General features: G+C 35.9%; 3 protein-coding genes across 11 annotated transcripts in view; 1 reads left to right on the top strand and 2 right to left on the bottom strand.

Moving 5' to 3' along the window:
- LOC143362853 (glycerol kinase 5) overlaps positions 1-16,377 on the bottom strand; it is a 128,690-nt gene that overhangs the window by 105,322 nt on the left and 6,991 nt on the right. The window lies entirely within an intron of this gene.
- Csn1b (COP9 signalosome subunit 1b) lies at positions 2,368-4,864 on the top strand. The gene is given in 6 exon segments (XM_076803351.1): positions 2,368-2,685; positions 2,943-3,035; positions 3,113-4,234; positions 4,306-4,440; positions 4,516-4,549; positions 4,552-4,864. Coding segments are annotated over 6 exon segments (1,455 nt in total). The 5' UTR covers positions 2,368-2,631; the 3' UTR covers positions 4,569-4,864.
- Positions 5,048-15,205, bottom strand: Aldh-iii (Aldehyde dehydrogenase type III). 9 transcript variants are annotated; one of them, XM_076803340.1, is made up of 13 exons: positions 15,064-15,204; positions 13,047-13,152; positions 9,930-9,967; positions 9,704-9,847; positions 9,533-9,628; positions 9,237-9,458; positions 8,994-9,157; positions 8,700-8,930; positions 8,416-8,613; positions 6,925-7,040; positions 6,504-6,639; positions 6,273-6,426; positions 5,048-5,809 (listed from the first exon to the last, which is right to left on the bottom strand). In XM_076803340.1, exons 1-13 carry the CDS (start codon positions 15,064-15,066, stop codon positions 5,789-5,791), a joined length of 1,629 nt encoding a protein of 542 aa, XP_076659455.1. In that variant the 5' UTR covers positions 15,067-15,204; the 3' UTR covers positions 5,048-5,788. The 9 variants fall into 9 exon arrangements, with proteins under 9 accessions (XP_076659455.1, XP_076659454.1, XP_076659453.1 ...); XM_076803339.1 differs by lacking the exon at positions 6,925-7,040 and adding an exon at positions 7,886-8,001 and having other exon boundaries at positions 15,064-15,202; XM_076803338.1 differs by lacking the exons at positions 5,048-5,809; positions 6,925-7,040 and adding an exon at positions 7,886-8,001 and having other exon boundaries at positions 6,249-6,426; positions 15,064-15,203.

Raw genomic sequence — 16,377 nt, 5'->3', positions numbered from 1 at the left:
GGTAGTGCAATAAGCGGCAGGACTCACCTGCTCCTGAAAATTTGAAAATAGCGCCACTAGACCGTAGCGGCACAACGCTCAAACTGTTAGCCAAACGTTACCGACCGAATAACCGACTTCTGCCGCCAGCGCCACCTGGCGGTGGAAATCCGAAACTAATCGTCTATAAGCTTGGGCCTTTCTCCACTACGAGGTAATGGCGCTGTTTGTAGATTTTGCCGGAATTTGTACGCGGCGCCACCCAACGGAGGAATGCCGAACACTAATCGACTACAAGCTTAGGCGTTTCGCCACTACGAGATAATGGCGCTGTTTGCAGATTCTGTCGGAAGTTGTACGTGGCGCCACCCATCGATGGAAATCCGAAATTAATCGGCTACAAGCTTAGGCGTTCCGCCACTACGACGAATGGCGCTTTTTGTAGATTTCGCCGGACTTTATGTGTCGCGCCACACAGCGAAGGAATCCTGAACACATTTATATTGTATTTTAACCCAACCATTTCATGTGAATCGACTATGTATGAATAAACAAAAGGTAACGAAAAGACATATCTGCGTATTTAATTATTGAACCCTCAATTTTTCCCGAACGTCCCACTTGTAGTCGAGTTGTAATACTGTAGTCGAATTGTCCTAATAGAAAATGTGAGTTTTCGAAAAAAATTTACATGCTCTGACTTGTCATTGAGTTGTACTATTGAAATTTCGGAAAATTTTCGACCGTCTGACTTGTCGTTGACTTGTACTACTAAAATTTCGAAAATTTTCGGCCGTCTGGCTTGTCGTTGACTTGTACTACTGAAATTCGGATACCTCCTTCGATATCATGTTCTCCTAATACAAAAGTTCAATTTTTCGAAAATTTTCCGAAAATTCGGCCGTCTGACTTGTCGTTGACTTGTACTACTGAAATTCCGAAACTTTTCGAGCGTCTGGCTTGTCGTTGACTTGTACTACTGAAATTCGGATACCTCCTTCGATATCATGTTCTCCTAATACAAAAGTTAAAATTTTCGAAAATTTTCGGAAAAATTCTCGACCGTCTGGCTTGTCGTTGACTTGTACCACTGAAATTTCGAAAATTTTCGAGCGTCTGGCTTGACGTTGACTTGTACTACTGAAATTCGGATACCTCCTTCGACATCATGTTCTCCTAATACAAAAGTTCAATTTTTCGAAAATTTTCGGAAAAATTCTCGACCGTCTGGCTTGTCGTTGACTTGTACCACTGAAATTTCGAAAATTTTCGAGCGTCTGGCTTGACGTTGACTTGTACTACTGAAATTCGGATACCTCCTTCGGTATCATGTTCTCCTAATACAAAAGTTCAATTTTTCGAAAATTTTCGGAAAAATTCTCGACCGTCTGGCTTGTCGTTGACTTGTACCACTGAAATTTCGAAAATTTTCGAGCGTCTGGCTTGACGTTGACTTGTACTACTGAAATTCGGATACCTCCTTCGGTATCATGTTCTCCTAATACAAAGTTCAATTTTTCTGAATTTTCGTAGTTTTTCTCAATTTTTCGGATTTCTACTAGGAGAACATGATAGCCAAAGAGGTGGCACGAAATTTTGGCGCAAATACATTAATTCTAATATCGAGGGTGTGGAAAGAAGAACATATTAACTATTGTAACTAATATTCTTTATTTTTCACCAAATAAATTACAATGTTAAACGTGTTCATACAAAAAATAGAACAAAGTAGAACTAAAATGCACGCAGGACGAGTGGTAGTTGCAGGTGATTGTAGCTAGTACCTTGTGCAGCGTCGGCGAGAGTAATTCTCCTCTTTCCGAGGAGCGATCTACATATGTAGGTTCTACTCGAAGACAACTGGGTAGTCTCATTCCCTGGCCTGAGAGATACCGAACGCCAAAGATGATCGCAGGAACTTAAAAAGGAAGCCGTGGCAAAGTAATGTTGGGTAGATCTTGAATTGTAACTCTGATAATTTGAATTTGATAATGAAGTGAATGAATTAATTATTTTCTATGAATTTTCATATACAATTCAATTAAATACACAAGTTTGTATAACTGGCAGTTATAGCAAATTATAAATGTGCAGCTATTAGCTCGATATTATTCTCTATTTGTAAGAACTTCTAGTATCTTATACCGAATAATACCGATTGCCCAGGTCTCACCACGAGGAGGTTGCAGCACAAAAGACCCGAAAGGAAACCAGAAGGAACAAGCACTCCCTTGACCATCTTGCCGTCTAATTATTTAGTAAGAATAAATTATAGAACTCGAGATACAGAATAACTTTTAAGCCATGAATATTCGCACGCATTAATTTATATAAAGGGGCTCTTTTTGACTTCAACCACAGACTTGTGGTGTTAAGATAGAATATATCAGAATGTACAAATACCATTGAATGTTATGATATTAGATAGAACTCGCATTGCAATTATGGACTCTCGTGTCGCGGTGTGAAGTGTATAACTGTTTTGGTGTTGCATATATATTTATGTACATAAAGAAATTTATCTAAATATAGCCAAGAAAAATCTTTCATTACTCCCGGTGGTGTACACTGAGCCGGCTATACATGTGTTTATCTTATTCTTCTATTGCATATGTCTGGTTTCGAAGCATTTGTTTTCTTTCGTAGTGTCCGATGAGTAACGCGAGAAAGAACGTTGACATGCCATTTCAATTTCACGACGTCCAGGTAAAATTGTGAATTGAAAGACAGATATTTTACTAATAGAACGATACATTCAATGTAAATACAAATTAGGAAGGATTCAAAAATTCTTCGGTTTCTTTTCAAGACTGCATTGTGTTGTGACATTTAACTTTGTTATTTTTCTATTTATTTCTTGAAAACGAATTGCCAATTGTATTTGTGACATCTGAATGTTAGAACAGCATTGGCCTTTCTAGTATAATAAACGATTCATATTTGACATTGCTTTACATGTTTAGCAAAATGTGGTGGAGCCAATGCAAGTCGATGCTCCTACAGAAGATAATGATAATGCAGAACAGGAACCATATATTGTGGAAAATCCAACATTGGTATGTATACATTCTTAAATGTAAAGGATATAATAAATAACGAGTGTCAGATAATTTATACATTATACTGCCCACAGGATTTGGAAGTATATGCTAATAGTTACACAGGACTCGCCAAACTATATAGGCTTATGTACATAGCTGAACATTGTCCCATGTTAAGGGTAGAAGCATTAAAGATGGCTATCTCTTATGTGATGACAACATACAACGTTTCTTTATATGTATTATTGCACAAAAAACTAGTACAAGTTGTAGGTTCATCTGGGTTACCGGATGTTGCAGCTCAATCCACATCTCAAGACATGTTGACCTTAGACGAAGCATGGGTTGAATCTCGAACGAAAAAGGCTGCTCTAAAATTAGAAAAATTTGATACCGATTTAAAAAACTACAGAAGTAATTCAATTAAAGAAAGTATCAGAAGGGGCCACGATGATTTGGGAGATCATTATCTTGATTGCGGTGATCTTGTTCATGCCTTAAAATGTTACTCGAGAGCAAGGGATTATTGTACCAGTGGCAAACACGTTGTAAACATGTGTTTGAATGTTATCAAGGTTTCTGTTTACTTGCAAAATTGGACACATGTACTAAGTTACGTTACAAAGGCTGAAAGCACATCAGATGTATCCGATGTACATGGTAAAGATAACAATCAGTCTATAATTACAAAGCTAAAAGTTGCAGCTGGCTTAGCAGAACTAGCAACAAGAAGATTCAAATTGGCTGCAAGGCATTTCTTACAAGCATCGTTAGACCACTGTGATTGTCCAGAGTTATTGTCCCCTGGAAATGTTGCCTTGTACGGGGGTCTTTGTGCGTTAGCCACATTTGATAGACATGAATTACAGAAGCAAGTCATTTTCAGTGGTTCTTTCAAACTCTTCCTAGAACTGGAACCACAATTAAGAGACATTATTTTTACATTTTATGAATCAAAGTATGCATCGTGTTTGAAGTTATTAGATGAAATTAAGGATAATATACTCTTGGATATGTATATAGCACCACATGTAAATATATTGTACACGCAAATACGAAATAGAGCATTAATACAATACTTTAGTCCATATTTAAGCGCAGATATGAGACGCATGGCCACTGCTTTTAATAGAACAGTCTCAGAACTGGAAGATGAGCTCATGCAACTAATTCTTGATGGTCAAATTCAAGCTCGCATAGATTCTCATAATAAGGTAATTACTATCGATAATCATCAATCTGAAATATTTAATTAAACTGGTGTTTTTGTATCATGCATTTCTAGATTTTATATGCAAAAGATGTTGATCAACGCAGTACAACGTTCGAAAAGTCAATAAGTGCTGGCAAGAGATATTTGAGATGTACACGCATGTTAATTTTAAGGGCAGCTATGTTGAAACAACAAATACATGTTAAAGTATTGACATCATTTTCTTATATATGATACACTGTTTCTACTACTGTATTACATATTTTTTCAATATTTTTACAGAGCCTTCAACGAGATAGTACTCAAGGAGGGGAGATGATACTTGGAAGCAATAGTTCAGTGGCAAGAAATTAATTTGTGATTTATGCTAATCTTTTGATTAACAAAAATAAACTGCCATGCTCAGTAAGATACAAAAAAGTACTTCAATATCATATCGAACGTATTAATACATGTAAATTGTTTATACCAAATTGAACTTTCAATAAATTGCATAATATGTATGTATCATAATCTCTTAAATACAAAGAAATTAGTACTTTTAGACTACTAGAATAAATTTGAACATACCTTTGATAACATACTGTGTATGCTAGCAATTTTGCGTCAATAAACGTATAATTTGTTTTTCATACATGCGTGTGCTTATTTTGTATTATTAACTATTATATGAATAAATAATATAACTTGGTTGATACACTTTTACTTTAAATTATATTTATAAAATTGTTTTTAGTTTTTTCGCACTTAAAGTGTAGTTAAACATTTCTAGAATATAATTTAACGAAAAATACTTTTGAAGAAAGATACAACATCAAAGTTATAATTTCATATTTTGTATGTAATTAATCATGATGTCACATTCCTGCAACATAAAACAATGCATATAGTGTTTGAACTTTTGCAAATTTAAAAAAAGTACTTAACCTAGTACTAAATTGTACAATTAGTTATAACAATAACAACATATTTTCCTTATAAAAGTACGACTTCTAAAAAATTGTTACATGTATTAAAGTAAATTACAATTGCTTTACATACTCTATGTTATAGTGTTCCTACTTTTCTGTACAATATTTATGCTGTGTAATTTGATAGAACAGTGATCTGAACTTCAAACGTAAATATAAACAGTTTACAATGGAATACATATATTTTAGTGAACCAGTGTGTATACTGTCTATTTGTATCTACATACTTTCTTTTGCATCTATTCAAGTAAAAGTGAGCGTATTTCCTGTTTTGTATTAATAAGATTTTCCCATAACTTCTTACAGAAATTATCTTGACAAAGATTTGGTTATTTCTTATATTTCTGTTCATGCATGTCGTATTTGTATAAAATCTGCACGAATTTATGGGTCAATCCAATACTAGTCAAATTGCAGAAAGAAGCATTTAACAAGTACAAGAGGAAAACTTACAAAAATATGATAATTTTTACAAAAAGTTTGTGTACAAAACTAGAAAAGATTTAACTATATTAATAATATTCTTATATGTATGTAATTGGATTTCAGTATCACACTCTTTGTAAAAAATGCTGAGAGCTCCATTACAAATTGTCTTCCTGAGCCTGAAAAAAGTCATTCATATTATTAATTTGTTTAAATGTAAGTAAATAGTTACTTGGTACCTCGTAGCAAAATTTGTGACTTCATAGTGATGTGTCTGAATGAATCTATCTATATAAAACCGTATTCACGTGCATCGTGTGTATCAAAAAGATTTCTTTCTGAGCTGTTCTGTTTTAACATTACACTCATTAATTTAAATATAGCTGGTTAGGAAAATTAAAATAATTGTGGCTTGTATTAAAAGTCTCATTACCTTTATTCAGCCGCGAAAATATACATATACTTGTATTTCTCCTAATTTTTAAATAATGCACTCCTAAAAAGACTTCAATTGATTGATCTCAATTATATCATGTTTTTATAGAATTGGCAGCATACAAGTATACGACAACAGCTCTTTTTTTCACATACTATTGTGTGCAAACGATATGAGGTACATCAAATTCGCCTTTGCTTATATACCTTTAAAGCGGCTGAAATTCCAAAAGTGACCAACGCTCCCAAGCCAAACGCTAAAAGATATGGAATATATTTAACTCCTGGTATGGAAGGTCGTTTTGCCACTAAAGATCCTAAGAAGGACAGTTTCTTGTCGGTGTATGGCGGATAACGACACCTATAACAGTTATTTCTAATTGTTGCAGACAAATCATAAATTAGTTGTCATAAACAAATTCAAAAGTATTAACTTACGATGCCAAGGTTTCTGCCAATTTATTGAAATCTTTAATCAGACAACCCTTTTTGTGAACAAATGTGTCGTATGTATACTTCCCATGGTAACATCCCATGCCAGAATTTCCAACTCCGCCAAATGGCAAAGTATCAACTAAAGCAATGGATTTTCATATTATGATACAGCAATATGTAATTATTTGATCATGATTAAATATGTGCGAATAATAATGTACAAGCTATCCTCTAAGGAAAATACATATAGAATGCATAAGCGATATTTACAAAAGTGATTCATTAAGTACGTAATGACATACACATTCGATAAAAAATCGACAAAAAATTATGCAACATAATGCGGTATATGTACATATAACTAAGCGCATTAAATTTTTTGTCGATAAGAACATACTTGTAAGAAGAAAGTAGGAACAAATACCTGCGGCATGCATCATTGTATCATTGATACAGGTACTACCACTACTTGTATTATCAAGCAAGAGTGATATAGTTTGTTCATCACTGCTAAATATGTACAATGATAATGGCTTCTCCCTGTACGAAATATGTAATAATACACGAATCATTCAAGATTGTCATTCATTTCAGCGTGATTGTATGTCGATTACGGAAGAGAACTATGGATATATTTTCATGAATTATAGCAAGAACAAAGCCAACACTTCTAGTTAGGGAATATTTACCTATATGAATACTCATGTATATATTTAGAACTTTGTGAGTATTTTAAATTAAGTTGAAACCAATTTTAATGATACTGTGGAATACTATGTACAAGAGCAGTGGAAGTTGTGTACAGGCTGAGTCTCGTAACATACGTTAGTCGTCACATGACGACTTCAAATATTCTCGTAAGTTAATAAAACAGTATTATACCAAGTCAAACTTATTTCACTTCCTAATGTTTAAAACGAGCGAAGATATGCGAGAACGTATTATCACGAAACTCTAGAAGTGAGGTAACAAAAACTTTTCACAGATAACTGACGAGTTATTTGCAGTCGTCATCATGTTACGAAGCTCACCTAAGATACAGAAGCATTCCGTTTTTTCCCTACCCATCACCATAATCTTAATTCATTATAATTGCAGTATCTAAACCTATAATTACCATGCCTGTAATTGGATAATGCAAACAGAAACCAACACCTTAATATTTCATTAACAATCTAACACCTAGAATTAAGCAAGCTACATCATAGAATTAATTTGCTACAATAAAATTAAATTATAATATGATCTGTCAATTCTGTTTCTATTTACAAAAAAAAATCTGACTACCTGATACCACTTATTTTTTCTTCCAAATAAATACAATTTGCCTACTATTTAAATAGTAGGAAACTATTTATCATTTGTTTCCTAATATCCTGACTCACCAGAAAATTGCATTATCGTTTCATTAATTGCCACGCTTCCACTGTGAGTCTGATTAACTATTAATTCTTGAACTCCCCTGTCCTTGGTAAATATATATAGTACGAGTGGGGTTTCGCTAAATATAAAAACAAAGTAGTCGCTATAAGTTATTCAGATGTAGATATGTAATAATACTCTTTGTTCTTACTATCTAAAGAGCAAACGCATAAGATATTTTATGCTAGATCTGGATACTTCGCAGCATTTTATTACTGGTGAAATAATAAATAAGTTGTGATTTTTTATCTACATATACAGGGTGTGACCAATCTGGTGTTACATTTTAATTTTTCATGTAGATTCACCTTCTTGCGGCTTGTACCACTACATCGGTCACACCCTGTATGAAATGTTTCACCTATATGAAAAGTTTAAACTCTGTTTAAAATAAATCGTTGCTGGGACTCAGACAAGGAAATAAAGTCTAAATAAGTATGATAACAATGTAAAATAATGTAAAAATAATGTAAAAATAATTCGAAAAACCTACCGATTGTTTATAAATTGAATGGCTTCGTACGCGTTGTTTACATTGATGAAAGGTAATATCGGCCCAAATATCTCGTCTTGCATGATTGGATCCGTAGGTTTAACATCAATAAGTATAGTCGGTGCGATGTATTTTTCTGCAGGATCACATTGTCCTCCTATTGCTATCTTACCGCCGTCTAAGTATTTTACAAGTCGCCTGAAAGAATGTTTTTATATATTACACGAATATGTATTAAAGTGGAATATTTGTACACATATACTATTTTGGAAAATTATATTTACTGATAATGATTGTCGTTGATTATACGTGCTAAATCTGGACTTTCCTTGGGATTGTCGCCATACCATTCCTTTAAAACTTTGTGTGCTTCGTTTAAGAATTTATTCTGCACTTCAGGTGTACAGAGTACATAATCTGGTGCAATGCAGGTTTGACCCACATTAATGCATTTACCCCACAGTATTCTCTTTACAGCTATATTTATATCCACTGTATTGTCCACATACACAGGGCTGCAAGTATACGTTTACATTTTGTTCCTTTATATTGTTACATTTAAAAATTAAACTTTATACCTTTTCCCACCAAGTTCTAATGTCACAGGCGTTAAGAACTTGTTTGCTGCATCTCGTACAATTCTTCCGACTGTAGTAGAGCCTGTATAAAATATATAATCAAATCTTTGTTTGAGCAATTCTGTCGTTTCATTAATACCCCCCAGAACAACTTGGACACATTCCTGCAGGAAAAAAAGTACATAATAAAGCAACATTTTGCGATTTATGTGGAAAATATCTGTTATCGTTTGCTATACATACTGAATCTAAATATTGTGGAATAATTCTTGCAAATAATTCTGATGTAGCTGAAGATAATTCTGATGGTTTAAGAATTACACAATTTCCAGCAGCAATTGCACCCATCAAAGGGATAATGCACAACTGAAATGGATAATTCCATGGTCCCATAACCAGAACTACACCAAATGGATCTTTCCGAATTTCGATTCCGTCCATTATATTGATCATTGCTTTTGGAGGCTGTAGCATATGGATATATTTAATATATTATGTATGAATTTTCATTTACAACTATATCGTTATATCGATTGTACCTTCTCTTTAGCTGCCCATTCTTTAATATTCATAAGTAATGTTTTAACTTCTCCTTGGGAAATTAGCAATTCCAACGCGATGGTCTCAAATTTACACTGAATATGTAAAAATAAATTATATGTATAACATGAAAAACATTGTTTACAACAGAAATATAATTTTATTCATACTCTACGTAAATCAGATGCAAGTGCAGATACTATATCAGGTTTGCATTCTTCCAGCATACGGTCTATCTGTTTCAATTGTTTTATTCTCCATTCTAATGGCCTTGTTTTGCCACTAAAGAATGAGTTTCTTGATCTCTCAACAAGCTGAAGAAAGAGATAATTTCATGAACATTAGATGTTTCTCATTAATGGTCTGACGTACAATAGAAAAAGTTAGTATACTTACAGCTGCATAGTCTTTTGCCATTTTACCATTAGGTTGTGCTACAACAAAAAAGGATTTATGCATGAATACATTAATTATTTTATACAATATTCATTTTTATGTCTGATCAAGTTAAAAATAAAATAATGGGACTATAAAATGTAAATAATTGTGTAAAATGTCTTGCAGCTTGAAAAGAGCTTGTCATGTTTAAACAACAATATGTTCATACATATTCAGAAGGTTGTGGTTGCACGGTTTATTGTGAGCAAATGAATTGATAAAAACGGAATGTATAAGTAATTCTTTACTGCAACTTTAAATTTAACAATGTGGTTAATTGGCCTTTAAATTGATCAATTTATAATTGCTCAGTATAAAATTTTTGTAAAATACATTTTCGCACTTTACGAAAACGGACAATTTTATTGTTTATTAATAACACATTGCCGAACACTGTAAACCGGAAAAATATGAAACTCACTATTATCAACACACACCTATCATTGCTGAAGATTATACAGGGTTCACAATCAATTACGATAATACATATACAAGGTGTTCTAAAAATGAGTTCTAATTTTTGATAAAAGTAGTATATATAAGTTCCTCTCGTATCTCGTATCTAGTATGACAAAAAAGTATTCACACGCTATTAAAAGTTTGTTAGTTTATACCGCAAATATTTAACTCACTATAAAAGTATAGACGGATACAAATAATTTTTTATTTCGTTGACATATTACAGATTAAAAGTGTACAGATTAAATATTACAAATAAGATTTCGAAAAATATGTTCATTGTTGTTGAAAACGACATATACGTATTGTTTACTTGTACGTGTAGATAAAACTGATTCGTGCTGCCAGCGTTTTCCTTTCTGCGCGAATTTACATTCAAAGTTCACGTTTCGAGAGATTAGCACGGATTACGGTATCTATTTTTGGGCGATAATGTACACAAAACAGGAGTCACTTGTTACTCATTTTACGAATATGGATATGTTACCTTGTTATGTAAATTCGACTATATGTCTTTCAGCAAGTTTTTTTTATTCTCCTAATTGCTGTAATCTTGCATTACGACATTAAATCCGCGCAATTGCTCGAATGAAATCGCCATCGAATAGGTTTTACATACTTGACATTACATAGTCGTTTCTAAAGGTTAAATATATCTTCATATGAATCCAGAATGTTACTTTTAAAACTTTTAATCAATTTTACGTGATAACGTGTTCTTGGTATTCTTTCGAAGCCAGACTTTAATGACACTTTAATTTAATTTGTTCCAGTTGAAATAACAATGCTATAAAATTGTGGAAATTGTTATTAATAAATCGGCAAAAATGTTAAATACCACTAGTTTTTGAACATAAAAAAGAGGATCACAAGACTTGTGTAACTAAATAACAATTGTTTCAATACAGTACAGAACAATAGTGTATAAACTATTAATACCTTTTGCGACTCTCCTCCAGTGAATTGAAAGCAGTGATTATTTTCACGTTATAATTCGGGCGTGTTTTTTTTTGTAATGAATCCTCATCGAATAAATTAGAAATGATCGAAATGGGTTGTTAATGATTGATATCGATGACAGTCCGCATTTGTTTATGATTTAAGAAGGTATACATACGGATACTTCGTACTCCAAGAGCTGTCGAAAAAAGACTGAAAATGCGTACTTGTCATACAGAAATTTTATAAACTCGAATCCTTTTACATACTGCTTGGCCGATAAGGCAGACACGGACGAATTCATGCTGTTTCGTTCAGATGTCAGTACTGCGCACATTTTCAGGTTAGTGACCGACTTTATCGACGATTCCCTCTCTCTCATTCCCGGCGGAATTTAAAAAATTTACACTGTAACTCTACGTGCAATTTATTTTAATCGTTCGCATCACGAACGCATGTTAATTTATCTTTTTCTAATTTACCAAATATTTTTCGCCATACATACTGAAATTTTGATGATCTTTTTTACTGGAATGAGATACGAATACATAAAAAAATTCAATATCCCTTTTTTAATATTCATTATACTTTAAGAATAAGTATAGGCAAAGTAAATGGATCCCTCATCCTACTGATCGCAAGTATGCTTTGACATTTCGAAAATTACTGCGTTTCATGTTGTGACATTTGCCGTAAATGTTACGTGTCGCACAATAATGGCTTTCTCATTATTATTAAATAGCGTTTCGTGCAGTATCAAAGACTCGTCTCTAATGAAAAACACTTAAATTCACATTTACGATCAAGAGTATAATTTGTCGACATCAGAAACACAATGTTAGAACACCGAAGTGAAATTATTCGTACCATTAATGTTATCGCGCGACGTCGGCGACGGCTGCACGTGAATTATCACTGGCTCTCCTTTGTCCTTCATCGTTTGATAATATGAATATTACTTGACAACAAACAAAGAGAAAAATGTCTGTACCCGAATTAATTTGTCCGGTACGGTGTACTACCGGATATGCACAACAGAATGAAGTCACAACGTAATTAACGATACAATTTGCAACGAAGCACCGATTAAGAGTACTGTCGCGTTACCCCGTCGATCAGTTAATTTGTACCCTATTTTTTTTTTTTTTTATATTTTGTTAAGACGCAACACGGTCAATTCGATTCAAATTTCTCGACTCGGACACGCTTTCTCCGTGAACTCTGAACTGCGCGAAAGACTACAAAGCTCTGGCCAGAGCTTCGTCTTTCACCTCTCGACCAGCTTTACGCGATTGTTACACTTATTGTTAGTGATATCGAACGCGGTGCGTATTTTCCAGCAACCAGTTCTAGGTCTACGAAGTTTATTAGTATGCGTGTACCCTAGGATTATGGAGTTCCTCGAGTACACTGTTCAAGGATCGTAACTTCAAGATTGATGTAGAAGAACCGGAAGTCCCCCCCGAATCAGATTTTCCGTATCGGACTGGCCGCGATGGAAAATGAAGACTTTCGTGTCGATTCGAAATGTAAAAAGTGCATTGCGTCTAGCACGAATAAACATGTCTGTCATCGTTTACGCTGTTCCACGCGAAAATGATTGATCTAGCGTGGCCGTATGATCTTCGAAATGGACCGTGATCGATTACAGGGTGTACAGTGTTCAAATTCGCTCACCAGATTCGATGCTCTCCGAGGTTTCCGGTTGAATGTCTATTCGACACTCAGCGCGGTTCGCCATCGCATTTTCCTCAGCGTCGGTCATGTCTAGTATCACTTCCTCCTGCAATCAACAACGCGATCATTACGTTGGACAGTGATTCGCTTTTTACGCGAACGCTGCAAAAATACAGTGTACACGATCACAGCTAGAGGCTGTACAGTAAATTCTGTTCATAAGTGCACTACACGGTTTTGGCGAGGGTCATGTATCGGATATCTCTGATTCACGCCGAATGTAAATGACTCTACTTACTCGATGATTCTGATCGACTGTTTCCGGAAAAATAAATCCTCGCCACGAGTCGGTATAAATTAAAGTTCACAGATAACATTAAGATATTCCAGAGAGTTCAGAAATGGCAAACAGTAATAGAACGGAATGGAAAATATGTTATTCAATAGATCTACGAATCCTAATTTTATCTTTGAATTTCAATTTAAGAAACGCTACGAACTTTCAGCTCGCTAATTGTTAGAGAAACTTATGCATTTGTTTCAAATGCAGAAACAACGTGACGAAAATTGTTTGTTTTCCGGTTTAAGCTCGTGATTTATTTACGTAAATATTTGTTACGTTTTTTCCTCCGAACCCTGAATCCCGTCGATCCGAATTCTGTCTTAGCGAGCACGAACGAATTAGGGAAACATTAATTTCATCTTCCTCTCGGCTGATGACAATCGTGGATCGCGTATTCGATGATGGACAAGATCGTGATCTCCGGCCGAAGGATAATGGCTTTCCGCGTCGTTAGCGAACGTTTTTGTCGTGTCACATTATGCGCGGCGAGAAGTAAGGATGGAAATCCACTTGGTAACTGCGATTCGCAGATTACATACTTACGTAACCGCGATCCGATCGACCAACGTTATGACAGAACGACGAATCGTGTGCGTGCGTGCAATTTTCACACACCTGTAGGTAGGTAGACGGCGAAAAATCACCGACGATCCAGCATGAGGATCGTTTCGCGCGCGGTGGTCCTGGACCAGTGCGAAAGATCGAAAGGACGATGCTGTCTTTCGCACAGCTGCGGCTACACTGCCGGTCGCGGTTTCGTCCTTTTACAGAGCGCGACGTTGCGTCGAGATCGTAAACAAACAACCAATATATTCCTACCTTGGCTGCAAGGTATCGGTTATATTCTTACTTAGGTGCTAGCTCTTGAAACGCCTAAGATTATTTTCGTGTCGAGGCGAGGGAGCGAATGGATAGGCACGGACGCGGAGAGATCGTCGTCATAGAAAGTGAATATCTAACCGAAATCGCCGAATGCAAGGGAACCGGTTTCCTGGTCATCGAAATCACCGGCGTCCGCTGCGGAGAGTAAATAGTTTAGATCATTCTTAACGAGGTTCTCGGGGCAAAGGTTGCCGCGAACCGCGATGGCCGCTTTCGTGGAAAGTTTTCTTCGACCGTTTTCTTTGCACCGTAGTCATCTGTAGGAATAATGAAAACGTGCAATTAACACTAGGTTTACGGAGCATTGAAAGTGAGCATTTTACATTACTTTATGAAAATAAGAAGAATGTGTTTATCCAAGTTTTCAGGCATTTTTTAAATAATATATACCTAAGGAAATAAGTTTGTTGAGTAATTCCACGTAGATGGATCTTCGCAATCTCAATAATCGTAAATTAAAAATATTAGAACCCGTCATTCTGACGGGTCCCGCAAACCTAGTGTTAAACACCGTGTTGGATCGATTCCGAGTGACATTGTTGGCGGAGACGTTCGTCCTCCGATTTAGGATTACTCGTTTGTAAAAAAAAAAATGCTAAAAAATAGCATTAGCACCCAGAGATACGCGTGCGGAGACAACCCTATCGTCACACGAGCACAATCTCTTGTTTCGCAGAAGGTCTGGCAGCAGCCATACTTTCGCCGATTTCATCGATTGGCGAGTCCGCTCGATCGGCTTTTCTTTCGCCGTTTTTCATTCTTGTTTCGCACCGTTGACGAATGGACACTCACCATTTTTGATGTCGGCACACGGCACCGCGCCTCAACGAACTTTCCACTAAATAATCACGAGCAACAGGACACCGAGAGAACGCCGCACAATCGATGGTCATCAATAAAGTGACTATAACTTTGCAGCGAGTATCTATCGAATGCCGATTAACTTGATTTCAGAATCGATCCGGGCGGAAGTGGCTAGCGGTAGAAGGAGAAAAGTTCATTGTAACTTATGCACCGAGTCAAAAATGTCGAGGTCGCGTTTATTTACATAATCGTGGGTAGCCATTCCCATTGTCGTCCAGCTAACAAACTGTATTTATAGACGAACACCGATTTGATCGCATGCGCGTCGGCTAAGGTATACTGTGATCAATGAAAAAAATGCAACGCTGTTCAAAAAGATCTATATCTTTTAATTGCTTAAAAACATTTTAGCTAATTCTTTTTATTGCAATCTATTTCTGGTTAACTACCGACCAACTTTCGTTCGAAGATTTTCTTTATCAAGTTAACGTTAATGCGATACGCGATGCATCATTGCATTGGTAATGGTTTACGACAAAAATTTGTTTAGAATTCATACTTCGAAAGCGGGACTGTTTTGCATCGTCCCGAGCACTGCGCGCTCGCGCGCTTTCGTTGAATCACGCGATTACGGCGTAACAGTCTACCGTCGCCGGCGGTATAATGAGCTCGCGGTGCAACAACAGAGATTATTAAACCTAAAACGTCTGCTGGCCGTGTCGCAGTCGCTTTGACCGCGTCGTTTCTCTTTCGTTCGGCTGGACCGTTTTCTTGCCAAGGTGTTTCCCATTGACGCACCGCGAACTTTCTCCTCCAGTTTAGACGTATACGTATTAGGACAACCGCATGTGCGTTTCGATTACAGCGAACGGTTACTCATGTATTACGGCGACCTGTAATCGAGAAAGCTTCAACACGTAATCTGCATCGCCGTTACTTAACCGGGCTCGAGAAATTATGCTCGCGTGGCGCTATACGATGGACATTTTTAGCGAGGCACGAAACCTTTCCATTTTAACTATATTTTTCAACAGCGATCAAATTTCTTGAATGAAATTATGTCTACAAACATTGCGCTGCAACTTTCTTCAAATATCGCGTAAACACGGGGAGCGTCTATAAAATCGCCTTACGCAAGAAGCATTTCTGTAACCTGCACGATCGATGCGGAAAAATTCTGAAATTGTACGTTACGCAAAATCCTTGAACGCGTTCGCTACGACGAAAAGTGAAAAGTTTCGATGAAAGAGCCGAGACATCGAATTACGGAGAAAGCCGGGTGCAATTTTCTTATACGCATCA

This window comes from Halictus rubicundus, chromosome 18 (genome assembly GCF_050948215.1).
Source record: "Halictus rubicundus isolate RS-2024b chromosome 18, iyHalRubi1_principal, whole genome shotgun sequence".
Lineage (NCBI taxonomy): Eukaryota > Metazoa > Arthropoda > Insecta > Hymenoptera > Halictidae > Halictus > Halictus rubicundus.
Note: the sequence above shows the minus strand (reverse complement) of the source record. Positions and strands in the feature narration are given on the sequence as shown.